Raw genomic sequence first — 27,784 nt, 5'->3', positions numbered from 1 at the left:
CTGTAGGTTGGTTACATATCATTAATGTCGTGCTTCAGGGTCCTCCCAGATCTTTAAAGAGGCAAGAAAGAGGTCACCTCTTTTCCTTCTGGAAGGAAATGAATTTCCTTCATTTCTGTAACCTTTCTGGCCACAGTAGTCACAGGGCTGGGGTGAGGCAGGGAGGAGAATAGGGTCACTCCTGCTGCTCTCAGTCACGCTTTGGGTGTGCTGGTTTGTCTTGCTCACAGGCTCCGGACAAAGCTAGCTCTAGGGCTAGGGAGGCATTTCCCTCGGGTTTGGTGTGCTGTGGCAACCTGGGGAGCTCGAGGTGTTGTTCACTATGGCAGGCAATGCCCTTCTGGACTCCTTGGCTGCATTTTCCCTGTTGCAGGAGCTTGGGGGAACACTAGAGACACTTGTGCTCTCTGCCACTCACTCCTGCTGCTGTTCGCATCCTTAGGTTTCTGTGGACCTTGACCACGGGAAGGGACAGCGTGCCTTTAGGCAGTCAGGACGTTCCCTGGCTGCTCCCCAAGTGCCTTGACTCGGGCAGACCCAAAAGAGTCCGAAGTCTCAGCTCCATGTTTCAGCGCGGCACGGAGCCCGCGCTGTCACAAGACCCTCAGCCTTTGCGACCTTCTATTCTGCCTGCCGCGTGTCCCCCTCGGTGCTGGGGCTGCAGGACACACCTGTCGTGACGCGGGAGCCTCGGTGCGGCCCGCGTAGGGCAGTGGGAGCCCGGCAGGCGCTGAGGCCGCTCCTCACCGCACTGAGCTCCGACCGAGCGGCGCGGGCCCCGCCGGGCCCTGAGGCGGGCGGGGCCGGGCGGGGCGGTGCGCGCTGCGGCAGCGCCACCTCGCGGCGGGAGGCGCGGGAGGGGGCGGCCCGGCCGCCATTTGCAGCGCCGCGGGGGCCGTGAGGGGACGGCGGGCGTTCCGGGCCCGCGCCCCCACACCGGGTCACACTACGGCATGGGCCCTGCAGTACGACTGCCGTCTTAGGACTTGATGAAGCCAGCCTTTCCTTCGGGATAACGATGTGGAACGGCAGCTCATCCCGGGCTGCAAGTAGGCGTGCAGGAGGAGCAGGACACCGGAACACACTTGGCTCGATGGACTGAGGCAGTATGCGAATTTAGGAGAAGATGAGCTTGCTTTCTCTTCCAATTATGTATTTTACACCCTATAAAGCTTTAGGAACAAATAAGCAATCAGCGGGATAAAATGACTGCACCAGCAGACATGGAAGGCTAAGGCAGCAGCTGCTTGGGAGCCACCCGCACCCTTCTCCAGCACAGGTGGGTTTGGGCAGCACCGCGGGCACAAAGCCTGGGATGGGGGGGGCCCTACTGCGGCCTCACCGCCACCGTGGAGCACGCACATGGGTCTGGCTCAAAGCCTTGCTGCTCCAGCCTTCAGCCGGGGGTGGGGCGGGTCCTGAGCCTGCTCTTGCAAGCTGGAAGCATATTTCGGGAATAAAGCATAAAAGAGCCAGTTTTGATCATCAAAACTGATCAGGCAGAGGGATAAGGCACAGGAGCTCACCTCTTGCAACATCTGGAATACTGCCAGCAGCTTTCCACTCCACATCCCAAGCCAGCCTCTTTCACCTCCTCTCTTTCCCTTATGGGAGGAAGGCTAGTGTCATATTACTCTTTTGCAATCATTTCTCAGGGACACCCCACCCACCTAAGCACAAGTCTGTCAAAGCTATACCATCAGCTTCTGGCTTTACTCTCTTTCTGTCACTTTGCTATTTCCTCAGAAGCCTAAGACACACTTTCTCAATGGTCATGTCCAGCCAACAACCACAGCCAAGAGCAAGCAAAAACCCCAAGGCACTTGGTGGATGCAGCTCTTTCACATTTCTCAACCACAGTATTCCATTCCCGCTACAGAGTGCTACAGACCCACTAGAGACAGATCCTTTCTGCTCTTCTGTGGATCTGGTGTAGCCAGCAGAAGCAAAAATGAGTACCAGTGTATCCAAAGTACCAATATCAGTGGATCTTCCCAACACACAACAGGAAGGAGGCTGAGTAAGCAGTTGCCATTTTTCAGATCACTAATAGCTGCAACATTTCCGAAAGGGAACTAGTAATATAATGTGCAGAGTTAGTACATGTATGAACTCACTCCCCACCCACCCAAGAGAACATTCAAGCTCCCTGAAAAGAAGGCAGTGTAACAAACATTGGTGTTGCTGCCAGCTGATGTTCCAACGGGATATTTCCAACAGGAAAAAAAAAGCCAAATATCCTCCACTCTGTTAAAGCCATGTAACACCAGAAGGATACATCCAGCACAGCTTTGCATCCACTCAGTTTCTAGGGAAAATCCTTGGCTTGGCAATGTCAAGACCTTGGCCTTTGGTATGTGATAGAAGTCAGGCCCCTCCCTCTAAAGAGGAAGGTTTTTTGCTTTCATAAGCCTGGGTCACTAAACCTGCCATGGCTCTGGAAGACTGCCAGAGATAAACAACTCACTGACACTTAGTTTCTTCCCTGCTACCACCCTCCATCGCAAATCATACAAGATACCTTTTACAAAAGCAAAGATCCAACAAAGATCCTTACTGCAGTTCATTTAGAGATTATACTGAAGCACCAGTGATCTTGTCTACCTTGAAAGAATGTGTGAGATGCAGAAACATATAGAAGACATAGATTTCTTACCAGGTTGATCTTCAATTATTAGCTTTTGGAAAATAAAAATGAAAAAACCCAACCACCAATGAAAAAAACAATGAACCAACCAAAACCCTCAACAAATCAAGTTTAAAAAAAAAAAAAAAAAAAAAAAAAAAAAAAAAAAAAAAGAATGGCAAGGTACAGAAAAAGCTGTCATCAGGGACAAAGCTTACTTATTCAGAACATTACTTCTTCCCATGAAAGAAAGTAAAATTCCGATTACTTTGTGGATGTTCTCAGCCCCAACATAACAGACAAAGCACGGTCCAAGTGTCTGTGGCTGACTTGTTCTCAGATTTCTCCCCCTGCCTGAGAGTTCAACCAAGAGTCACTGCAGGACAAACACAACACCAAAAAAGCAAAAATGCTTTTGAAATCAGTTAATCCAGAAAATTAAAGTGGGGAACTGTATACCTGTTACCAGCACACTTAACACATGGGAAATGCACAGCAAGAACCCACTCCCAAAAGGTGATCAGCTGCTTTAGTGTCTACCAACTTCACTGCAAATTGCAGGTGTAATGCTGGCAGTGGTGCTGTACACCACACAGTATGCTGTCTCAAGAAGAAAATTACTGGGTCTCAGCATAGTGGAATATACATTTTATTTCTTAAAAAGGAAGGGTACTAACAGAATTTAATACAGTCAAAATTTTACATTTTAAACAAAAGCTTTTCTTTTTCTTAAAAACCAGTTACGAGCAGAGAGGTGAGAGGATTTAAACTACTCACAAAATCCAAGCCGAAGACTTTGAGAATTCAAATCTGTGGTTTATACATTTAAAAAAGTGTAATAAATGGAAATATAAAATAATACCAACTCTGTAATAGTGAAATGCCCTTTCCTCATTAGATTGCTGTTTAAGCACCTTTATTTTCACCCATCAGCTGCCAGGAGTGTTTAGGTTTATGTACAAAATAAGCAGTTTGGGACAGAAGATTCATATAGAAATTAAAACCATTTATGGCAATACAGTTTTACCCAGCCGCTTTACAAGCTTTATTATCTCTTTCACTTCTGTGGAATTTTTCAGTCAGGATGATCTCAAATGCACTTGATGGACTGCTTCAAAAAGCAGCTACATATACAGGAATTATATAGACAACCTCAAGGAGAAGACATCCAAGAGATTAAACAACTTAACACGCAGTAAAACTAAGATCAGATTTATATCTTATATAAATACTGTGCAGATTTATTATCCATCCCACTGAATGAATGGGACAGATCAGTGTCACATCTGAAGACAAAAAAATGTTTTTATCCAAGAGGCAACAGAATTTCAGGCCAAATATAGCAGATAGGAGTTCCCTCAAATTATTTAGTTAAAAACTGTTTGTGTCTGAAAAAGCTTTACAAGAACAGAGTTTTCAGAATAACTTGCACATTTGTTTAGCTGTTTCATAGCTATTTTACAGCCTAGAGACACTGAGAGAGGAGGAAAAAAATAGATGAAAATAAAAAGACAAGCCGTTGTCTCTGCCCACTATGAAAGCTGTGGCTTTGTCGTTTATGGAACACTGCAGACATAGCTGTTACCAGAGTGGAGACTGCTCCAGTACAGCATTAAAGACAAAGTTACATTATGGCTGGAGAAAGTGTCATTACAGGCTAATTTCTTTACATGAAGGCTGATGGATTAATCTCACCTCCTCCTCAAAACCCAAGCATTCAGACTTCCTAGCAGACTGCTCATGATTCTTACTCCACTGTTTTCTATTTTTTTTAACACAAGATAGAAAAGGTCATGAAAGCTGATGAAAGGTCCAGCTGTGCAGCATCCAGTGAACATGTACTCAGCAAAACCAAAAGTCATTAATCACTTTCTCTCTCTTTCTCTCTCCACACCACAACAGGAAACCTGTGTCATCTATGTACATAATGGAACTAATAAAGATGTAGACTATCTAGGTCACAAATGAGCTTCAGTAACAGTCACTCACTGTTGCACTGCAACTTGCTGCAGTCTGGCTGAAGGGTGGAGACACATCTGTTTGAGCCAAAAGAGAGAATTGTTAAAAAAACCACACCCAACAAAAACCACCCAGCTTTAGTTTTCCTCAGTCACTACAGTTTACAAATAATTTAATAATGCTACTCACAAACAAATCAACTGTCCAGCTAACAGGATGGGAAGAGTACAATTGATGAATGTAATCAGTGACTACTGTTAAAGAAAGATTGGAAGAAAATCAGTTCCCTCAAAATCTTAAGTTTCTCTGCTTAAGTAGCTCATTATTATTTTTAAAACATTTTTTGTTGATAGAAAGCATCACAACTAGACTAGAATTCCACAACATCAATCTTTGTTTTGATTTCTGTAGTTCTCTAGGAAAGAAATAATCCCAAATCAAGCTACATGAAGCATTAACAATATTCAGATATTACAATGGAAGCACTTATTTATTACTTCATAGAACAGATTAGTTTTAAAAGTGTATTTACATGTTCTAAGTTATACAAAATACAGTATTCCAATAATCATGTTAATCACCATATTTCAGACAACTTCACATAAAAGTGCGGAGGATGCATCCATCCCTGATCCTGGCCAGTAGCGAGCGGTCACCCCAGTGTGACAGGTGAGAGCTGCTATTGTTCCCCCTCGGGAAAACAAATCCCACCATCCCTTCTCACTGAAACGTAGCTGCACATCTAGGAAAACATTCAGGCAGGTACACGAGCAAGGTTTGTTGAGACCCACAGACCAAAATCACATGCCTTAATTTACTAGACATATGTGAAGTACATTTTTAAGTTTTTTACAGATGTTGTACAGCAAAGGGCTTCTGCTCATGCCTTAGTTAGGAAAATGAAGTAACAAGGGTTTTAGCTATATAACAGGCACCCAAATTACACTTAATATCAACAGCCCTGTAACTACAACTGGATAGTGTGTTAAGGACACAATTCTGCAGCTGACTGCTTGGGCAGAGATTCACATTCAAGAACAGATCCTGTGAAGTCCACATGGTTGTCTATAGATATAGGGCTCTTCCCATGCAGAAATGACAGCAGAATTGAGACCTTAAAAGATTGGGGCCTCAGATAGTTTCCTCGTGAGACAGCACTGACCAGTTTACATTGGCAGGGCAAGCCCCAGCACAACAGCACACTTAGTTGAAACAACTGCTATTTTTTCATGCCTTTCTGCAGTAACTCTCCTCCCTATCTATATATTCCTTTCACTTCCTTCTGGACTGTGGAGACAAGCAGATTCCCAAGACCTAAACAAGTACTTATCTTCAGTATGATGCTAAACTGAGGGGATCCAAATTGGCCTAAAATTGTAAACAGTGAGGTGTCAGTTTAAGCAATCTCATTCAAGTCAGATTCTTGCATTACTCTCCTCTTCCTCTTTTATTCTTTGCTCTCCTTGCCAATTATCTATGTCTATGTATATATTTATCTTCCTCAAAGGACTCCTTTTTCCCTGTAGGTGTCTGAACTTCAAGAAGTTTGTGTTCCAAAAGTGACTCACGACGGATAGCAGACTATCAAACTAACAAATTATATCTGTATGACAATTTTCAGCATCATGAGTTAAATCACTGTAATTTCTCAATTAACATTATGTTAGCATCTCTATAGATATTTAGTTAAGCCTATTCTTTCTACCTTTCTCTCAGTCTTCAACTGTGAGTTTAGCTATCTTCACCATGTTACAGTGGCAGATATACACACCAGAGTAATTATCTGAAGATCTAGAAAGCCAGTCAGAGTCTTGTAGTGCTGCAAAGGCAAAACACTAGCACTAACAAATGATTTTGCTCTTTATGGATTTAGGTGTATGTTGCCAAAAATATGAGATTTATGCACTAAGATAAATTTACATTTCTCATCTTGTGCTTAGCAGCTAAAACTAGAAAGGTGAACAAGAGCCTATCTGGATTTCACAAAGGTCCAAGATACCTTCTCTCTCACTAAAAATGAAAGCACCTGATCACAAGGAACAAATCCCTTCTATGCTCAGGTGGCCTACAATACTGAAGCAGCAATATTCTCCTCTGTGCAGGTCCATTATTTTTAATATCTACAAATTATTTTTTTTCCATGTAAGTGGTTTTATTACAGTATTCCCAAAGCTGCTGGCCTTCCACTGCACCTCCCAACTTGAAATGGATTTGGTACAATTAGTAGCAGGCCTGCAGATAATGCTGAAAGTGATTTCTAGTTAGAACACCTTGGGCTTTCAAACAGCACAGCATGGAAATGGAGAATTGTCAGAAAAGACATAAAATGTTACTACAAAAAGCTGCTTAGCAAAAAACCAAACAACCCAAAAACATTTCTTCTCCAACACAAGTAGTACACTACTTTTTCACTCTGTCCATGCAGGACCAAAAAAAAAAAAAAAAAAGCAAGCAGAATTCAGATTATCTGAATATCAAAACCATCAGGATCAGTTTACCAACACTACACCTGCAATCTCAGATTTATCCACCTGATCCCAGCACAGAATGCTTCAGAGTAAAGCAAAGACACCCATGACTCCAGCAGTTGCTAAAACTTTACAATGACCACATAAGAGTAAAGACTTTTTCCTGTGTGAGTTAATGAGATCTTTGTTACTAGCTTCAGTGGGAGCAGATCTTGGCAACAAGTGAAAGACTAAGCTTTTTGGAATTTTTAGACACAAACCCGCTACCTGTAGATTAGATCGTCATATATGAAAGCAATACTGTATTAAATATTGCATATAATTTATTCATAGCTGCTGTCTTCTGTAGAGTAAAACAACACTCATTGTCCACAAATCTCATCCACATTGTATATACTTTTAAAGTTAGTATGAAATGGCCACGTGGTGTCAATCCACTTCCTAATGAAAGTACAGCGCTGTCATAAACTGCTCTCTTTCCTGGCAATCCCTGCAGTGATGCTGAAAGGTGCACATGCCCTTTATTCTCTCCCCTTGGAGATGGTCCCTTTGTGGCTGGAATGGGGTAGGTTGGCATTAGGCACACTTATGGCCTCTACAGAGTATGTTCCAAGGCTAGAGAACTTCAAACCCTAACAGTGTCAATTCAGCATCTTTTAATATTCAAATTTAGCTAAAATAATATTGGTCTTCTTATGATCACTAAGAAAACATACCGAAGTTATCACTCACAGATAGGATTGTCGTCCTTGTCAAAGAAACAAAATGATATAGCGAGTCATTCTGAGAGGAGCAGAGAGTTCTGGAGCAATAAACTTAACTTCCTGAGACTGCAAAAACTGAGAAAGGAATTCAGCATTGCACAATGTTTTTTGCTGGCAATAGCTGCACTCCTTTAAATAGTTACTACCTTCTCATCTATCTTTAAAGATACTGCTTCTTAACAACAATAACAACAACAAATTCTCCAGCTACAAAAGTTGAGCCGCACTCACCCTAAAGTGCGATTTTCCAGTTTTGCAACCCGTAGACATATAAATCACAGATTGTGCAAATCTGCATTGTCCTACAGGGAAGCACAAATGTTTGCTAACAGTCTTCTCTGAAAAAAAGATCTAATGAACATTCACTGTTAGTTTCCATTGTGTAAGCTTTTAAGATAACAGAAATAAAACAACAGAATTGCACATGCTAATCTCACTGACTGAATATTTTGCTGTTGTCATGACATACTGCAAAACCAAATCCTGTACACAATATGTAAGTATTTAAAAGATATTCCTAAGCATAGTAGGATCCAAATAAAGCAACTCCTTGCCCAATTATTTAGCTTTTGGCTTTGATTTAAACAGGAAGCATGACATTTAAGAACAGCCAGAGCTAACTGAAAATTTAGAAATTATAAATTTGATGAAAATGAAAAAAAAGTTGCTACATTTACATGCTGTCATGGTTGCTTATTTTGTTGCTGGTTTTGTTTTTTTTTTTTTTATCCATGGTTTGGGCCTTTATCACCAAAATAAAGCAAAAATCAGTACATACCGAAAATATCAGTCCAAATCAGCAATACTGATTACAGGCAGAGATATATGCTGCCATTTCAGCAACATGGAACTAAGATATTCATCTATTTGATAAAAATATCCCAAGGTTATCTCAGATCTTTATAATCCCAAATTATAATAATACAGTCATAGGTATACTTTGGTAACCAGCAAAAAGTTAAAAACTTTCTTGACTTCAGTACATCATCCATTAAAAATGATAGGTCAAAAACTACATTTAATATATAAGCTCTGTACAAAGGTTATGCTGGCAAACACTAGTTATCTTGGCTTTTGAATTTATTTTTTTAAATTAATCTTACAATATCATCTGCTGCTTCTCACATTTTTCTCTTTCAGTTTCTGCTCTGAAATTAGAGGTGGAATTTCTTGAATAAACACAAAGTCAAAATAATTGTTCAATATGATAGCACTGAGCTATGCTGGTAACTAGTCATGCCTCATAATTTTGGCACTTGTGCTTCAGAAAGCTTTCAAGATTATTTTTCTTGAGTTGTATGCTATTCATCAATCTCCAGGCATGAACACACTCCTGTCTTACAAGCTCCATTTTGGCTACAAGCATGGCCCTGTACTCCTTTCCTAGAAAGTAAGTACTCTTGTTCTTTCCACACAGATTTAGCTCTCAAGCTTTCTTAATATAAAAGCAGATCTTTGTTATGCTGATGAAACTCTTACAACGGAACTTCCACCTACTTCCTGCATCTTCTAAACACAAGAAACATCTCCAAAATCCATTCAAGCTTTCAGTACCCTCCCACACCAGCACAAGGGTCCTTACACTTAAGCTGCCCATTGTAACTGTGGGATATCATTGCCTGTTTCACCTTCACCACCACAGTTGTCCTGCAGTCAAGAGACAGAAAATTGTAATATGGCAGCTAATAGCCATTGTTTTCCTGGAGCTAATACTCATTTGGTAGTTTCAGATTGCCAAAAGACTTGGAGATCAGCAACTCAGAATAGCACCTTTTCCATGATTGCTAAATCGTTAGCAGAAGAATAGAACCTGTTTCAGCAAGATACCATAAAAGAAAGTGAGCCTTATAAACGAAATAAAGGAAAAGGCAGGTTACAGCAGTGTAGCTGTGGAGCAGGAAAGCGACGGACGTAGTTTACTGTTACGTGGGTCATTTGATAGAGGTGTATTACTCTCTGTATGGCACACTGTGGTGCTTTCTGTATTATTTCAGTACATTTGTTGTAATCTTCTGCACTGAAGTCTCACACATTACAGGCTGCTGTCTTCCTGGTGTCTTTAGTTCTGCACTCACAGTACTCCACAATACGCTACACTGCACCAGAAGTGAGCCGCAGTATTAAATAAAATTCATTATACTGCAGGGAAAAGAGTCTTAAAATATAGCAGTTCTTTATATATACAGACATTTTCATTTAAAACTCCCTCTTCTTCCACTCGAGTGCCAAAACTATTCACACAGGCTGTCAACAGACTTTGAGACATGAACTTTGAGTGTCTTGACAAAACCCCAGTAGGTAAGCTTATTGTAGTTCATAGTTACAGTGAGAAAGACAGATAAGAAAGCCATATACAGAATTAAGGAGACTTTGCACTTTTCATCATGCCCAGCCCTGGGTAGTCAGATGGGGTACTTGCAGGCAAGGAGGCAGGCAGGGTCATCATCAGTTGTTTGTGTTGGGACACCTCATAGATTTCACTGCTCACTCTGAAGACTGGCGATTCATGTGTGCTTTTTAGTTTCTTTGTTTTTAAAAGTCTTTAAAGTTGCATCACTCGGAATCAGATAAGTCACTTTAAACAAAGCAAAGTGTTAAGTGTGACAATTTATTTATAACATACTTCCCACCATCACCACCACAAACCACCCTGTGAAAGAAAAAACCCCTGCTGCAAGGGTGACAATTTTTAGTATGTTTGAAAGAAATTAGACCAACACCGCATCAAGAGCCACTCTAGTCAAATTAAGAGCATAACGGGGGGGGGGGGGGGGGGGGGATAGTTCAAAGCAAACATTAAATGTTGTGGATTAGCCTGCTTCTCCACTTCCTTAAGAAGTCAACACAAAATTGCTCTAAATTCATAATTTCCACATTATGTTTAAAAGATAAGCTAGTCTTTACCATAGAAAATAAACCCTAAGGCTTTTTTAATATATTTTCAGATTTCAATAGAGGAACTGCAACTACCCTCAACATCACCATCCCACATTTACTCCTTAATATAAATATTATCCCAGGACGTATAGCCTAAGAGTTCTGACACAAATAGCCACTATCTTAAGAGGACTTCTAGACATATACTTCTGGTAAAGCTTCTAGTTCTTGCCGTTGTAGGTCATGTAGAAGGTCTCAACATCACACACAGCATATTTTTTCTTTTAACACCATATATTGTTGAAGCAGTGCTTGGTGCTGAGAATGGATTACTTCCAAGAGGGCAAGTCTTGTGTGCTAATTTTCTATCAGAAAACATGCTGGAGATAGAACCAGCAAGCATGGAGAGACCAGATATACTGCTACACAGGAGACAGTGAGGTAAACTGTTTGTGTTTATAGTGGGTGTAGCTTATCCCATAGTGTGTTCACGAGGCAAAGGACCAGAACTCTTTCTCAATCTCTTGCACAACAGGTAAGGTGCAGTAAAACAACAGTGGCTTGTTTATGTCTTTAAAAAAGCCCCTTCTTTCCAAGCATAAGGTGCTGGCCATTTTTTAACAGCTGGGAATCAAGGTTCAGCCTAATGAGCCAGACCTCTTTTTCTAAATCTCCCTTACTTCTCAGTTAAGTGCAACATGCTGCTTTATCAGCAGTTTAAGAGGGAAGACCCTCTAAGGAAAAAAAGGAGGGGTGGTGGTAGAAATATCATCTAGAACCCACATCAAATTATTTTGTCCACATATGTAAAGCGAGTGATTCACTACTGTTCTCTCTCCTTGGTTTCTCCAATTTCTGGGATTAGAACCTATCAAGACATTTAGACAGTATTGTAATCAAAATTGCACTGATTCCATTCTGCATAAGATTCATAGATTAACCTTGCAATACTTCTGTTTATACAAGAGATTGGATATTTTCCTGTCTTCCTGTCCTAAAGGTTCCCTGTTCCTCTTCAACAGGAACAGAGTTCTATACAACAGATACTTTCTAGTGCCTCTGAATGGGAGAGGAAACAATTTCATGATGCTGCCCAGCAACATCTACTTATATCCTAAAATTATGTTTTAAACTTTTACTGGGAGGGGGAGGTGGAATGGAGAGGAAAAAAGAGCAAGAGTTTGAAAATTAAAAAAAAAAAAAAAAAAGAAAAAGAGAGAGAGGAGAATCTCCTAGACCCTTTCTCCACTTAAAAATGAAGGCTAGAACAGATAGCAAAAGCTCTGTCCAATCTGGAGGGATCCACATTTATTCCTCCAGACAGGTGAATCTGTTCAATTGTATGACATCAGAAAATGTTCTATCAGTGTTGAAAACAAGCTTGTAAATATGGACACTAAAATCGTGGACAACAGAATGATCAGGAAAGGGCCTGAACAAGTTGTGCCAACAGAAATAGGGTTTGTTTGTATTTTGTTGTTTTTTTCCTAGTGTAGATGCAAAATGGCAAAGCCTCCATAAACTTTATTTCTGGGAGTCTCTACAGATGGCAGAGAAGTCTAAGAGGCTAAAACAAAGAGCCCTAACAAGGAAAAGGGTGTGCTTACAAGGGTCCGTATCTGGTCTCGTATTTAGAAACAATGTTCTTGCATCGTCCCACTTCCTTGCGCAGCTCTGCCACCTCCGTCCTCAGGGCTGTATTTTCTTTCTCAAGAAAGGCTGCCCGAATTGTGATCTGATTCTCCTTTAATCGCCGAGCATCACGGGAACGCTTCGCTGCCACATTGTTCTTCTTTCGCCTTGTCCAGTATTTTTCATCCTGTAGTAAAAAAAAGATGCCAAACTGACAACTGCTTCAGAGACACCTCTTCATTGTATAATGATATTCACACTGACTGCTATATTGAGGAATCTCCTCCGTAGGTTTGCAGGGCTCTGACATCAAAATGCAGACCATGCAGTACTGTAAGATTTCATCTTTACACAAGTCCTCTTTTAGGATAAACCAAGTGTATTGCTAGAACTAAGAAGATTTGGAGACTTGAGTATTAAGAAGCTGTCCAACGGAAATGTTTCCTTTACTTAGTTTCAATTCAGGGGTGAATTTTTACATAAAACCACCTGTTCTGTTGTCTGGGTTGCTTAAATCCAGATTAGACAAAATACTGGGCAAATACAGACAATGGCCTTCAAAAGTGCAGGTGATGGGGATTTGACTTGATAGTTCTTCTAATTTCTGTGTATAGCATGCTAAGTTGCTCCTTGCCAGTAATTAGCTCATGATACCAAAACCTGCAGAACAGCAAGCACAGCAGTTGGCTTGCCAATTCTATTCTTGGCAGTGCTTCTGCCCAATCATGTAGGTAAACTGCATTAGCACTGTATGTCAAAGTGTTTGGACAAAGAGTCAGAAACTTTTATCAAAGCCTAGAAGAGTTTGCAGCAATAAATCTGTTACCTTTTGCTCATCTGGGACAAAAACCTTCTTGGCCTTTTTAATCATAGGTTGTGGTTTCAGGTCCTCTTCAGTAAACTTGTGTTTGCGAGGATTGAAGAGCTCACCACCAGGCACACTGGACAGCACTAAATCAGCAGGGTCTGGGTTAAAATTCACCTCAACTTCTACGCAGTCAGGATCAATGGGGCTGGGTGTATTTCTCTCATTTTGTGGTGGGGACTCTGGCAACAACAGGAGAAATTACAATATATTCAGCAGGATGAAGAGAATCAACAAAGAAGCCAACTTTATTGCCCTATTGTGAGAAATATTTCATAGTATTAGTTGGTGCTTCCCTGAGGTGTGGAGGGTGCTCTACTGCTGCTGGTAGAGAGAAAGAGTTCACAGTCCAGTCTGTAATATAACCCTAGGAACATATGCCAGATTAACAGACATGAGTAGACAGATGAAGGATGGGAGTTAATACTTTCTTGGCAAAAATTACATGCTTTGCACACACCTTCAACAGCAGTAAGAAGGGAGAAACTTGTATGAGGCTGAGTTTTGTACCATACAAATACTTACAGAAACAAGACTGCCCAAAGACCCCAGTCCCTGTCCCCTTCAAAGGTCAGACAAGTAGACTTGCAAACAACTGACTAAATAAGGGAGTATTTGTTACAAATGCAACAGTATTCTTCTTTGCCACATAGAAACAAACGCCCCAACAGAGTATCTGACACTGGTAGTGTTCACATGAACTTTATCTTATGAATCTATTGTTTACAAAACTTCATATACATGAGTTGCAAAACTGCATGTCACTGCAATATGCAGAAGTGATCAATAAATAAATTTTGCATATACCATCTAGAAAAAAGCTCCACCTTAGAATTTATGGAAGGAGTTCCACATTATCTTTACCATAGATTCACAAAAGACCTCCAGAGCAAAATGCTTTCTGTAAAGCTTGCTCATAAAATAGTACTGTGATGGCTATCATGTTTAAACTCCAAATCTAGGGCAAACTGAGCAGCTGAATTCTTTAACAGAGAAGATCTCCATACTACAAATGAAGTTTCCTAGTACCATTTAAGCAGAGTTTTGTTTTTTTTGTTCCTCCATTCCCACTTCAAAGTACCACAGAACATCAAACTGCATCATTAAAACACCTTTTCCAAGTGTCTGTTTTCACATTTCCCAGGCTACCACAAAAAGGATTGCTTCATTGTTTTTCTATTTAACATTGTTATTTGAGGTACATTAAGTTCACGTAAGTTCACCCAAGCAGACCAAGGCAGTGAAAATTACTTGTGACAAGCTATCAAATCTGTTGTAAAATAACCTGAGAAAGTATTTTCTCAACATGTCCAGCTTCTCACTACATTAGCAATACCAAGAAAGCAAATACTTTATGCTGCTGTTTCAACTCTTATCATTTCAAAAGCAAAACAGACTGCAGATTGATAGACACTTAGTCTTCATTGGATGAGAAAAGGGGAAGAAAAGGAGAGGCAGCATCTTCATGAATTGACATATGAACTAAGGCTCTACATTGAGCATGTTTGTACTGTTTAACTTGCCAAAGCTAACACTGACAAGGTTAGCATGTCTCCTATTTGACCTGAAGAGGGACCTTTTAATATGAGAACAACAGAAGTCCCTCAGAACACCACATTATTCCATCTACCTGTGCTGGAGGCTGCTTCAGATTGCTGGTAAACTGCAGTGGAAGAGGATGATGCAGGAGAACCAGTGGAAGCACCAGCAGATTCCTTCCCTTCCAGCTCAGCCACAGGTAAGAGTGGATTCTGGTTCAAATCCAGGTGAGTAGGGCTGGATGGAATTCCATTCTCCAGCAGGAACTCATCCAGATCCATGTACTCCAGGTGGAAAGACTCGCCATCATAAGGAATAGTTTTGTCCCAAATGGGTGGCATGAGGGAAGCCGAAACTGCCATAGTGCTGGCAGCTGCTGCCTCATCTTCTTCAAGCTTTATTTTCTCCTTCTCTTTATCTGAAAGATACAAGTAGGTCACTGTGCAAGCTGAAATACAGGAGAAACTCAAGGTTTAAGAGTCCAACAAAATCCTCATGAAAGGAAATTTAGTGAGCTCATGGTTCTGCGTCATGACATGATCTGGAAAACCACATGTTGAAAAGCAACATTTACATGTGGAACGCTCTAACCCCCTGTGATGGCTGGACCACAGAGAGCTGCGCAGCCTTGCAGACCAGCATCTTTGCTGTGATAGCTTACCAAGGTGTAATGAAGTACTGCATGGAGCTTATTAACCAGTCACTGCAAAACAACCTGGTTTTTACATACCCATCTCAGAAAATAATAAAATTGAGTGTCCCTAAGCAGGATTACATGGGAAACCATTAAGAAAATTCTGAGGAAGCAGAGTAGCTTTTTTTATGCACAAAGAAAGAAGGTGCAGAACAATAATTTAAATAGAAATGGGAGAGGAATATGGGTTTTCAGATTACATTTGAAAATCAGTCAAAAGGTCCATAGGACACCAGAGACCTGGATGCCTATTGTTCAGCATTTTAGAAGCATTTCTCTCTGAAATGACTCAGCATGTCCACAGAAAGCAATAGCTCCAAGTGCTGCTCACTAAAGATAGCTCAGAGTACCTACATACAATTTTCACTCTTTGGGGAGATGTCTAATAAGGCACACTCCCACATCCCACCCCCAAGTCACAAGAGACTGATGAATTTTTCTCCATTTACTGTGCTACACTGCACATATTACAGAAAAATGGCTGTTTCTATGTTCCCCATAGCTACTGAATCTTAACAATTGTCTGGGACAGAATCCAAGCAGAAAACTCAAGTTATGGAATAATTACATAATTTAAGAGATAAAAATAAGCTGGCAGAGAAAGAAAATTTAAAAATCCAAGTCATTTTCCTGATCCAGTTCTCCATGCAGCCATGCAGTTCTATCAGCAGTGAAGGAGGCATTCCAGAAGCAGTGCTAGTACTGCCAGCACTGAGCCAGCACTGCTGTCAAAAGCAAGGGACAGTCACCAGTTGTACCCTAATCACCTGCAAACTGGGTATTATCATGGAAGCCAACAAATACTCAGTTCAACAGAACAAGGACTCCAAGGACATACACTGGACCAGTCTGGATCTCCAGTATTATCAGAGATTGGCCCAATAAAATGCACCAGTCTTTGGCATTAGGGTTTTCTAGACTGGCTACAATATGCTAAAGGAGCATTTTTCTTTATCGGGGGTGGAAGTGGGGGTGAAACTCGGCTCTAAACCAGAAAAGCCTATTTATATAAAACCTATTCTGATAAAAGTGGCATTCCTTCCGCTGTTGCCTTAGCTGGTGTGGAACTGAGATTGAAAGAGCTTTTTATGGCTTAAAGAACAGTGCTGCCATACAAAGTAAATTATCTACCGTATTCTGAATTTCTTATACAAAAGAAGATACTGATTTTAAATCAAGCAGCTGAGAAAGTATTCACCAACCACCAGCTTGGAACCAAGAGCAAGTACCTAAAGCGCACATTAGATTCAGACCAGTAGCTCCTGGACCTAAGCTTTGGTAACATCACCTTGCAGCTTTTGACCTTCTCCTTGCCACTTCACACTGCTGCCCCTGAACTGCCATCTTCCAGCCCCTATTCCTGCTATAAACTCCTTTTCACAGGGAGTTTTGCAACTTCCCTACCTTTTGCTTGGGCAAAGCAAACAGGCAGGTCAACAGTAATGACACAAATAACCAGAATGTCTCTAAACAGCTCCTAGTTGAAGCCAGTAAAGAAACAGCATCTACTCTCTAAATAAGGATTTCCCTTACTAGTGGATCACACTCCACCAAATTGGAACCAACATTTCACCTGTGAATAGAGATTGTGTATTCCCCAACATTTCATAGTGCCCAGCACAACCAAACCCAGATTTGCACTGGATGTTGTGAATGATATCCTAGTAAAGACAGCACCAAAACAAATCCAAGAAACAATAATGAATTATTTTTAAATAACTATTTTTAATAAACATAATAAAAAACTTGTGAAATGTCAAGTCAAAATATCAGCTAAAAAGAAAAAAAAAATCTAAAAAAGTTCTTGAAAACAACAGTATACCATTACAAGTAATGCCAGTTTTAATACAAACCAGCAGTGCTTTTGTTTTGCAACAACTAATACAACACCTTCAAGAGAGTAGGAAAAAAGAACAACATTAGGTGTTAGACTGAATATAAGGCCTAAAATATTTTTCAGAAGGTAGATGCTAAAAAGACTACACTACTGGCATATGTAGCTCTTCTCAGATCTTTTAATGCCTTTTGGATGTGCATGATCATCCTGCTGTTCTGCAGTAACCTGGAAAAACTGTGGTTCCTCCAGTTTCCTCTTGTGATTGTCCCTGGTTCACACCAGATTAGATCCTTTCTCCACGTGAGAAAAGCATCTGAAATTTTGTGTCCTTTTGCTACAAGCTGACAACTTTGCAAGCACTGGGCCCCCAACTATGCTGTCTTTCCTCCCTCACCTCTAACAGTATCTGAAACAAAATAGCAGAGTTAATACACATACTGGGAGTCCAGCTATTCCAAAGGTGATACATAACATGGTAAAACTTTTGTGTGATCATTTTTGCATTGATATTTTCCCATGGGCTTTCTTTCAATTCATTTAATCTTTATTTCTGCCACACAACATCCTGCTTGGGTGCACAATATCTAATGAAACACTAATTAACTTCTTGCATCTTGAGAGGGAAGTTTCTGCCTACCTCAGCACAGGGACCTGAAAGATTAATTCTCTTAAGATATTTATAGTGTAAACAGGTATTACCTGACAGTAGAGCTGCAGTATCCTAAGAGGCTCCATTTGCAGCGATTCAAGGTCACCCTGATAAATCTGGACTGTACTTCTGCAGATGATGGCTCACGTCCCATTTAGCCCCCTCATTCTGCTACTGTGACCTATTAACTGGGCTCTACATCTGCTGTTAACAGTGAGGACACTGGTTTATGCTCAGTGACTTAAGTGGACCATTCCAGTTACTGAACTGTTGGAAATACTGCTGTTTTAAGCAAAAGCAGCAGCCCAAAAAAGGCTTTATTCCCTGTCATGGTTTTTCCTCAAAACCAAAAAACCAACCAAAAGATTTTGGCCACCATGCTGTCAAGAGCTATCCCAGCCACAAACAGAACATATACTTATTTGACAAACTTCCTCTTGTTCACCAAAAAAAATATTGTCAAATTGCACTCAAACTACTACATAAATATATATATATGTATGTATGTATATATGTATATGTGTATGTATGTATGTATATATAGGCTGATTGCTCCATAGGTCTTTAGCCCCACTTGTGAGGATGGAAGAAGGCAGTTGTAGGATTCCCTGTCTCTAATGCCCATTACTGTGATGTTTTCTGAGGCATTTTTCCTGCCACAGCAGCATGCAACTGGTGATTAAGCATCCTTTGGAGAGTATGCAGCAGCTCCTTACTAATGGAAGAGACCTATGCTCCTGCTCCAGAATATTAATTGCCTTCCCTTAGCCCACTGGACTTTTCCTTTTTTTTTTAATAAAAATATCATTATTGTTATTTATTTAATCCTTACAACATACACAACAACAACTCCCATCAAGGCTGGTGAGCTGTACCTGGTACATGGCAGGGCATTCAAGGGGATGGTATTCTGCTGGAACTGGCTGACCCCTCTCCTCTGTTGCTCAGGAGGATTAGAAAGCTGCTTGCTTTGACTGGGCAGTCAGATTACCCACAGCAATTGGAAAACCCACAGGTAGCTTGCAGAGACTATAAATGGACAGACATTGCAGCTAGCTGATATAATTTCTTAGAGTAAGGCAGAAAATTATGTTTTTTTCAATAGGCATTCCAGACAAAAGCGCAGGGTCTTTTCTCAGGAAGTTCGCTGAAATTGCACCACTGGATTAAGCAAATGAATATTTTTTTAACATTTTGAGTGTATCACTGTTAAAAAAAGAGAAAATAATCAAGGATCCTCTGAAGTCAGTCAAGTCACAAGTCTACTGACAAGCCTTTTGTAAATTAAGAGTAACTACCTGCTGACAATGAAGGCATTCTTTCTTTAGTCTTGAATATGCAAACAAGAAAAGTATCAGAGACCAAAATAAACAGAAAGCAACAAGTTCCACAAAGTGTCAAGTGGAACAGAACAAGGTGAACTAAGGAAATCTATGGAGAAATTTTAAGAACAAGAACAACTTGAACTTTATCACACCATGAATGGAGAGGTATAATCAAGATGAAACGGACTCATTAGCAAGCTTTAGAGGCTCTAGCTGAACACCTTCATGAGCTAGAAAGGGGTCATCTAGTAATCAATTTAGTAGCAAATATTTCTAATTTTCGGAAAATGCACTACCTCACAATCATATTCATTTCAGAATTTTACATCTCCATAGGCCACATCACATGATTCTGAACACAAAAATCACCCCCAAGGCAAAGTCACCAAATCCCTATCAGCAACCATACACGAACTAAAATTGCTCCTGCTGGCACTAATGTCTTTAAAAAGGACTGGGTGCAGAAATATCGTAAAAAATCCCATGATTTTGTAGATTCAAGATTCTGTGTGCTGCAGCATCCTGCACCATAGCAACATAACTAAAACCATTATCACAAGCTGACTTTTTTTATTTCTTTTTTTTTTTTCCTTTTTTTTAGCAGAAAGGAGAAAAAGATAGTCTTCAGAATCACAAAATGGATTTAAAGGGTATTGTGCAACATTTGACAACGCAAGGCAGGTAGGATCCTCACTGGAAACAATCTTGCTTATGCTGTAGTTTACCCTGGATGTTGTCTACTGTTCCAAAAAATTATTTTTAATCTCAAAATTCGTAAGTGTATGGGCTTCTTTTATTATACACCAGTACACTGGGCATTACAGCAGTGCAGATATTCCTGAGACTTCCTCGAAATGAAACTGATACTCAGAAAGGCATAAATACTGTCGGATAAGAAGGGGAAAAAAAAAAAAAAAAACCCAAGAAAAAAGAATAAAAGAAGCGTGCCATCAGCACCGAAGACTAATAAGCACTAGCACTGTTATTTACACAGCTGCTGTCCGCATCACCAGTGGCAGAGGCAGGTCCAGCCCATGCAGGGCTGCATGTGCAGGCAGTCACTCATACCCTTATGGATTATCACCGAACCTAATCTGAGGGGATCTTCTGTTTACTCGTGTCATCGGGCAACTTCCCAGCAATTAAGGTCAAGCAAGACTCGAAACCTTCTCACTGCTGCTCCCAGCTACGCGTCTACAGGCGGGGGAGGCTCCAGAAAACCGAAGGACTAAAACCAGCGTGTCACGTCTCGGCTCCTGCCCACCCCTCGTTCCCGCAGCGTTCGGTTTTGCCCAGCGCAGGCACCTACACGCTCCGGAGAACGATCCCTGGGAGGCGGGGAGCGATCCCGTGCTGCCGGCTCTTGGCTCGGCCGGCCAGGGAGGCGGAGGGAGGGAGGGAGGGACAGGGCGGAGGGAGGGGGCCGGGGCGTGCGGCCTCTCCCCCCGCGGCCAGTCCCGCCGTGACCCGGCGGGTCCCGCCCTCCGAGCCACGGGGCGGGAAGGGGGCGGTGGGGGTAGACAACTGGGGGGCACCGCGCGCTCCCCCACGCTCACCCAGGCGCGCCTCCCGCGGCGGGTTCTCCATCAGCTTCTTCAGCACCAGCGGGAACGCGCCCGCCAGGCCCCGCCGCTCCTGCTGCGCGGCGGCCCCCGCGCTCCCCCCGGCTGCAGTGGGCTCTGGTCCTCCCGCCGCCGCCGCCGCCTCCTGGTGCGCGGCGCGGCCGGGCATACTCCCCGCGGGCGGGCGGGCTGTCAGCGGTCACCGGCGGCGCGGGGCTGCGGCGGCGGCGGCGGCGGCTCCCCGGGACCCGGCGACGGCAGCAGCGGCGGCGAAGCGCGGAGCGAACGGCGCAGGCGCGGCCGGCTGACGCCCGGCGCGTGCTTCAGTATTCATGAGCTCCGGGGCCCCGCCCCAGCCCGGCCTCTCCGCGCCCCGGGATTGGCCCGCGCCCTCCGAGGGGGGTGGCCCCGCGCAGGCAGGCCCCGCCTTCCCAGCCCTGCCCTCCCCGCGGCCGGCGCGGGCACGCGCCCCCCGCCCGCCAGGGCACGTGCAGGGGCGGGCCCTCAGCCGGTTCATTAGCATTCGGAGCCCCGCCCCTCCCGCGCCTCCCGCGGGCGCTGCGTCACCGTCAGGAGGGCGGAGGAGGCGGGGGGAGGCAGCGCGCGCGTGGGCGGGCGGCGGAGGAGCGGGGCGCGCGCCCGCCTGCCCGTTCCCGAGGCCCGGTAGTGCCTGAGGGAGCCGCGGCCGAGCGGGGGTCCGTGAGGGCCGTCCCGGCAGCGCAACGCCTGCCAACCCCCTCCCCGCCCTGTCCCGGCGGCAGCGCCGCAGCCTGCACTTGAGTATCCTCGTTTAGGATCCCGAAATCACCTTTCGCGCGTGCCCTGGATTTAATCTCTCTCCGTCCCACACGATGCCCGCAGCGGCGTGCCCTACATAACATGGGCAGGGAGAGGGACTTCACTGCAGTGCTGGCATGGGCGGGCTGCTGGGGGAAGGGAGGGAAGGCCGCCTTTCCAAGCCGTCATGATCACAAGAAATTCTTGTGATTCTCCAAGCGGCCCCCTTGCTCTAGCAGCAGGGATGCCATGCTGGGATTTAAGCTTCTGAATACACGAAGGGAGCAAATATTGCCAAGTTCGTTCCCGAAAACACAGGTGGATACCGAGGAGCCTCTCCTACGGAACGGATAAATTGGCAGAAGTGTTAGACGCTACAGCCACAGGCTTCTCCTGTCAGCAGCGGCTGCTTTGGCCTCGGCAGGATGGGGTGCAGCGAACCTCCTAGACAGTGCTGCGAGCCGGGAAAGGCAAGGGTGTGCTCCACTGGGATCGGCCCGTCTGCATCCAACACAGCCGCGGGAGTGAGAGCACAGGCATTCCCATAAGTGGCAGCAGAAAAAAGACATCTTCCTCTCAGGTAGGCACCTGGGAATCTGCTTGGTTGAACCTCCCTGCCATAAACCTCAGATATTTAATTTAACTGGCAAGGCACGATTTTACCTGACCCTTACTAATAAGCCCTGATGGTTTTTGTGACAAAAAAAAATCAGGTCTAAACTCTTCCCCACTCCACCCCACAGGAAAGTGACACAGCGTGGGTGTTTTCCTCCATTGTCTTACTGCAGTGAGGACCAGGGGACATCTCCACCCAACCTGGGCAGATGTGGAGCTGGCCTACCCAGCAGCTACTTCTCTTGTGTGGGCTGAGAGGCCCAATCTGCTCCTTCCTTCACCGGGAACGGGTGGGACTCCCAGCATGACTTCACATGCTGCCCAACGGGAAGATTGGAAAAGGACACCCTGTTAATATAGGCTGGAACGGCGCAGGTTAATGCATCATTTATCAAGGCTGATAAATCCAGTTGCAAGTAGCAGGCAGAGCAGGTCATGCTCCGCTGCCCAGTGTGCTCCAGGGCTGCTACGTGCCCTCCACGGACTCCTTCCGCCTTGCCAAGTTCAGCTGGCAGGAAAAAAAGGCACATGTGTGAAAGGGAGATGCCACTTCACAGAGGGTAATGAGACACAGATGTCAGACCACACACAACAGAGGCAGCACACACAGCTTGGCAAGGGGCGGCAAGCCCGCAGTGGTGCTTTTGTCTAGGAAACAGCTACTGATAGGTGGTAAATAGAGAACACAACCAAGTGAGATCACAAAGGAGGAGCTTTTAGGCAAGTGGATGTAGCCAAAATGGGGCAGGCTGCAGGCTTCCCATTCAGTTATGCCTCTCATGGTCACTTTGTTCCATTGTTTTCAACACTGGTGGCCCCCAAGAATGATGCTGTGGCCCTGTACTGTACAACACTCCTTCAAGGAACAGGGTCTGTGCACCATCACCCCTGCAGAGCTCAGTGGCAGCTGCTTTGCTGGGTAATGTTTGTAGAAAGGGAGGTTATTAAAACCATTCAGCAGCTTTTACTCCAGGACTTTTCCCTTTAGACTGACCATGTTCTTCCTTCCTTCAGCACATTTCCACCTATGCCCCACTGTGCTAAGGTTTATTTTTCAGCCCCGTAAGTTGTGACTTTACTTGGAGAGGGTCTAGACTATACAGTGTTAGCTGCTCTTCCCAAAGGCAGGAGGGAGGGAGTTCCTGAGGAACATTCCTGTGGGTTGTCTCACATCACCCTGCTCCAGCATTAGCACTGCCCTGCCAGCTAGGAAGGAGGCTGCCCTGAGAGTTTTTCCTCACTGCCTGGGGGATTAGGTGCTCAGGCAATTGCCAGCATAAAGCAGGCACTGTACCACAAGCTGTACCTTCTTGGTTAAATTGGGATCTGCCTGGGATTTTTATATTTGCTCTCACTCTGCAGCTGAGAAGGAAAAGTGGAGGACAATGAGATGTGAGGAGAAGAATGCAGCAGCCTTGGCTGCCACTGTTGGGCGTCTTGTCAGGGCCAGATGATAAAGAGCAGCCCCATTCTGGGGTACAGTAGGGAGGGAGACAAGCAACAAGAAGCTCACTGCTGGGCACAGGGTGTGAGGGGAAGATGTGTGCAGCAAGCCCCACTGGGAGGTTTGAATAGCAGAATAGAGAATTTCAGAGAGAGGCCTGAGAGTTAGCAAATTCAGATGAGTGCTGTTCAAGTATGGAGATCCAGGAGGAGAGAACTGAGCTCTGTGGGAAGAGGGCCATGATGGGAATGCTGGTCTGGAGAGGGAGGCAGCATAATAAAGAATAATAAAAAATTAATAAATTAATAAAAAAGCATAATAAAGATTTCTGAGGACTACAGGAAGTGATGCAGAGAGGCAGGGTGGTCCTGGAGCTGAGGAAGAAAACTGCCACAAAACAGCATTCTCAGCTGCCAAACAAGTCACACTGAGTTAAGACTAAATTATTCTCTTTTTGAATTCATTGATCTCTACCCCCTACTCTAAACAGAGAGGTTTTGCCAACACTCCTCCCTTGGATTAGTTGAATCCACTTGGCTGTTGGAGAGCAGAGATCCAAGAAAAGGAGCCAAACTCAGCTTAGCCACAGCAAGGCTCTGCACCACATGAGCTGCCCTTGGCTGCTGCTGCTTCCTCCCAGAGAGTTCCACTTTCTACCTGGGTACTGTCAGCTGGGAAAACATGTCCTGGTCCACGCAAACAGTGGGACTTCATACGGTGTGGTATTTAAACACACCTGTTAGTGGGCAGTCTCATCAAAGAAGAGAGACAGCTCACAGGAGGCAGCAGAGCAGTGTGACAAAATGAACCCCTTAGGGATGGGACAGCTCCCCTTGCCTATTTCCCTTTCCCACAGGGGGCTATGCATGAGCCATAGGGTAGCAGCAGGTGTAGGCAGCTGCCTTTCCTGACATGAACGCTTTACTGTCACAGCAGCAGCCTTTTCTCCCATTGACCCTGGAGCGAGAGCAGAGTACCTCTTCACACTGTGTGTCTGGCTTTCCTGCTGCCCCTCAACACTTCAAAGCTGCCTAGATGTCCTGGTAGCAGCTCCCTAGAGAAGAACGAGGTCTGTGCATGTTTGTTTCTGTGAGCTCAACTCACTCATGCCCAGACATAGGCTTGTTGAGCTGTTTCCACACACCTCCCCAGCGCTCAGCAGCAAACTTTAAAACACAACAACCAAAAAGCAGCTTGTCAAGGGTGTGTAGCATCCTATCCAAAACCAGACAGTACTCAAGTTTCGTGATGGGTGCTTGTAGCAGACCCAGCATTAGCATAGCCATCAGTGCAGCATGAGCAAAGTGTTCAGCCCAGCAAAAGCCCAAACTAAATAACCTCCTGAGTCCTTTCCATCTGTTTTCTAGGATCCTGCACAAAGAGTGAGAAAGCCTAGGAGTACAGAAGTGCTCTTGCAAAGAAAATGCAGCACTTGCTGTGTTCTCTACCCCAACTTTTCACTGATAAACAATTGCAGCATCAAACAAAGTTTGCACAGAGTCAGCCTGCCCCATGCAGGCTGGGCTCTCTGGACAGTCTGAGTCTGGGAAGAGGCGATGTCTGGAGGCTTAGCGGTTATTAACCATAGGACAACAATGAATGGCAATCCTGGAAGCTGCTTTTATGTGAGCATGAAGATTTGTGCCCAAGCCTTTTGCGTGCACGAATCTTTGAGGGTTTCCAAGAAGTAGCTGAACACAGAGATTAAAAGGATCAGGAGCTCAGCACTCTTGACTGATTTTATAATCAATCTAGCACTGCTGTTTTTCCTCCTAGCTGCACAACATGCACAGTGCCAAAACTCCCTGTCTGACTTGGACACTTTGGGGAAACACACCCTTGAAGGGCTTGCAGCAAACAAGATCTGCCCCTTTCTCACCTTGCAACTGAAGGAGGGGAAGGAGAAATCAAAACAGAACCCCCAGTACATATTTCCTCAATCCTACCTGTCATCTTGTTGGTCCAGGGCAGGGAATACTCCAGTAGGGACTTCAGGACTTCCGGAAAGTCCAGGGCAGTGGGGCCCCCAGGGGTGCTGCAGCTTGACATGTCCTGTCCTGGGACTGTGCCAGCAGGGCTAATGGAGGGCCAGGTGTCTGGCCACCAACGTTACACCCCACTCTCCTGGGCGTTGCGAGACGGCCTCGGAGGCACCCGGAGCGTGTTTGCCAAACTACTCTGGCTGAGAAAAAACAACGAGGAAGGGAAGCAGCCTGGCGGAGATGCAGCTTGCCCGGCTGTCTTCACCTCCCCCTCTCCCACTCTGAAGTGGCCAATTGTGGAAATAGCTTGCAGCCTTGCAGGGCTGGGCTGGACCGGGCGCCTGGCCAGCGTGGTTTTACAGGGCCTCTCCCAGCCAATCCGGCAGCAAAGAACTGGGCCAGTTATCTAACTTCGCAAAGGCAGCACCCTTTTCCTTCCCAAGGTGTTATAACAAATACATGTATCTGAAGGGGAAAAAAAGCAAGCGTGCGCTGTCAGGGGTACGTGTTGGCTGCAAACACAGCAGGAGAAGGATCCTCTGACGAGCTCTTGGGAGGCTCTGAGGAGCACCAAGCTGTGCAGGCTGCAACAGGGAGATACACATGCTGTCTGCATCTGCCTGCTAACTTTTTAGTTATTTTTCATTTTGTTATTTGACATTATTTGTATGTGATGCAACAATTACTGTGTGTCCCTCCTAAGTTAATGATAATAGCACAAGGTTTCTTTCTTATAAAGTGTGCATCATCCCCAAAATATATTATTTTTCTTCTTAAGTGGCACAGAATTTTATCAGAAAGCAAACAGCCTCTTCTCAGAGCAGTGATGTACGGGAAGAGAGTTCATGAACCCTGCAAATACCCTGGTAACAACTGGTTAAGTAAGATCTTGAGCACGCAAAGCCCCTCCTCTCCTGTCAGTGAAATTTTTAGCATGGAGAAAAGGACTGGAGATAGGAGGATAAAGGTCTGATCCCCTTTTCAGAACCTGGTGTGGGAAGTAGCATCTTACATGTGCTGTGGTCTTTTCTTTTGCTGAGTGTGGTGTTTCAACAGAAGTGCCTTTATTTCTCAGTTTGTCCCTGTCCGTTTTGCCAGTCTCAGCCTTACAGTGCTGGTGTGAGTAGGTAGAAACCAGGTATTCCTACACTGGTCTGTAGGAATATCTGGAGCCACAGCAATTGGACACAGCCCAGCAAATCATGCATGGTGTTTGGTTCCATAAGGAAATGCATTTGATTTAACCCAGTAGAAACCAAAATGAAAAAATTACCTAGCCAGGCTGGGTGGTTGAGAATTTCAGTTTAGCAGGAGAAGCCTCATGATCTAGATCCCAATCTAATCAGGCTCAGAAATCACACAACAGTTGGTATAGTAGAATTTGTAATTATGATACAACCTCTTCAGATTTTGAGCCAGTGATAACCATCCGTGATGAAGCCATTCAGGGAAAACAGTCCCATACTAACCCTGGGCTGTTCCAGTGTTCTCCATCCACCCAAAGCGGGAGCCAGCTGAGTCTGCAGATGGTCAGTGCATTCTGGCTATTGTGAGCAAGAGACATGATCACATCTCTCCTTCCTGGAGCACAGCCTGCCAGCCAGGAGATCCATATCCTTTCCTGAAATCTTCCAGTCCTTTCTGGAAGACTGGAGTCACTCAGTCATCCAAGGCATCATTGATGTTTGGGACAACTACTGTCATATATGCCTAGTTTTGCTTCTTATCACAGGCTGGCAAGGGAAAGTGACTGGGAGCATGGTAGCTGTCCAGTGCCAGGTGCAGCTGGACCCCCTGGTTTTGTCCCAGGCTCAAACTTGTTATGAAAGCTGAACAAACATCTGGCCACATGTCTGGAGGGACCCAAGAACTTCACAGCAGCTGCTACAGCAACTGGCTGACATTTATGGCTCTGGAAAAGGAATACATTCATTCAGAAAAAAATCATAGAATCATGGAATGGTTTGGGTTGGAAAGTACCTTAAAGATTATCTAAATTGTCACATAGCAATTTGAATTATTAGCCTGTAATGAAAATCTCTTAAGTTTTTGTCTAGAGATCTGAGAGTGACAAGATACACATCTCATCTGGTGTTTGCCATGTCCACAAAGTCTCCTACTGATACTGTGTGTCCCTCTTGATTCAGAATCCCTGAACAATGAGCTCCT

General features: G+C 44.2%; 1 protein-coding gene across 3 annotated transcripts; it reads right to left on the bottom strand.

Annotated features, from left to right (window-relative positions):
* Positions 1-7,926: 7,926 nt before the first annotated feature.
* On the bottom strand, positions 7,927-25,903 carry LOC131591403 (transcription factor VBP). Of its 3 annotated transcripts, XM_058862061.1 has the most exons (6): positions 20,792-20,896; positions 18,786-19,116; positions 14,822-15,148; positions 13,153-13,373; positions 12,302-12,513; positions 7,927-10,392 (listed from the first exon to the last, which is right to left on the bottom strand). In XM_058862061.1, exons 2-6 carry the CDS (start codon positions 18,802-18,804, stop codon positions 10,371-10,373), a joined length of 801 nt encoding a protein of 266 aa, XP_058718044.1. In that variant the 5' UTR covers positions 18,805-19,116; positions 20,792-20,896; the 3' UTR covers positions 7,927-10,370. The 3 variants fall into 3 exon arrangements, with proteins under 3 accessions (XP_058718044.1, XP_058718043.1, XP_058718042.1); XM_058862060.1 differs by lacking the exons at positions 18,786-19,116; positions 20,792-20,896 and adding an exon at positions 25,580-25,903; XM_058862059.1 differs by lacking the exon at positions 18,786-19,116 and having other exon boundaries at positions 20,792-21,098.
* Between the last annotated feature and the right edge of the window lie 1,881 nt (positions 25,904-27,784).

Source organism: Poecile atricapillus, chromosome W (assembly GCF_030490865.1).
Source record: "Poecile atricapillus isolate bPoeAtr1 chromosome W, bPoeAtr1.hap1, whole genome shotgun sequence".
In the NCBI taxonomy this organism is placed as follows: Eukaryota; Metazoa; Chordata; class Aves; order Passeriformes; family Paridae; genus Poecile; species Poecile atricapillus.
The sequence above is the reverse complement of the archived record's forward strand: the minus strand, read 5'-3'. Positions and strand labels throughout refer to the sequence as shown.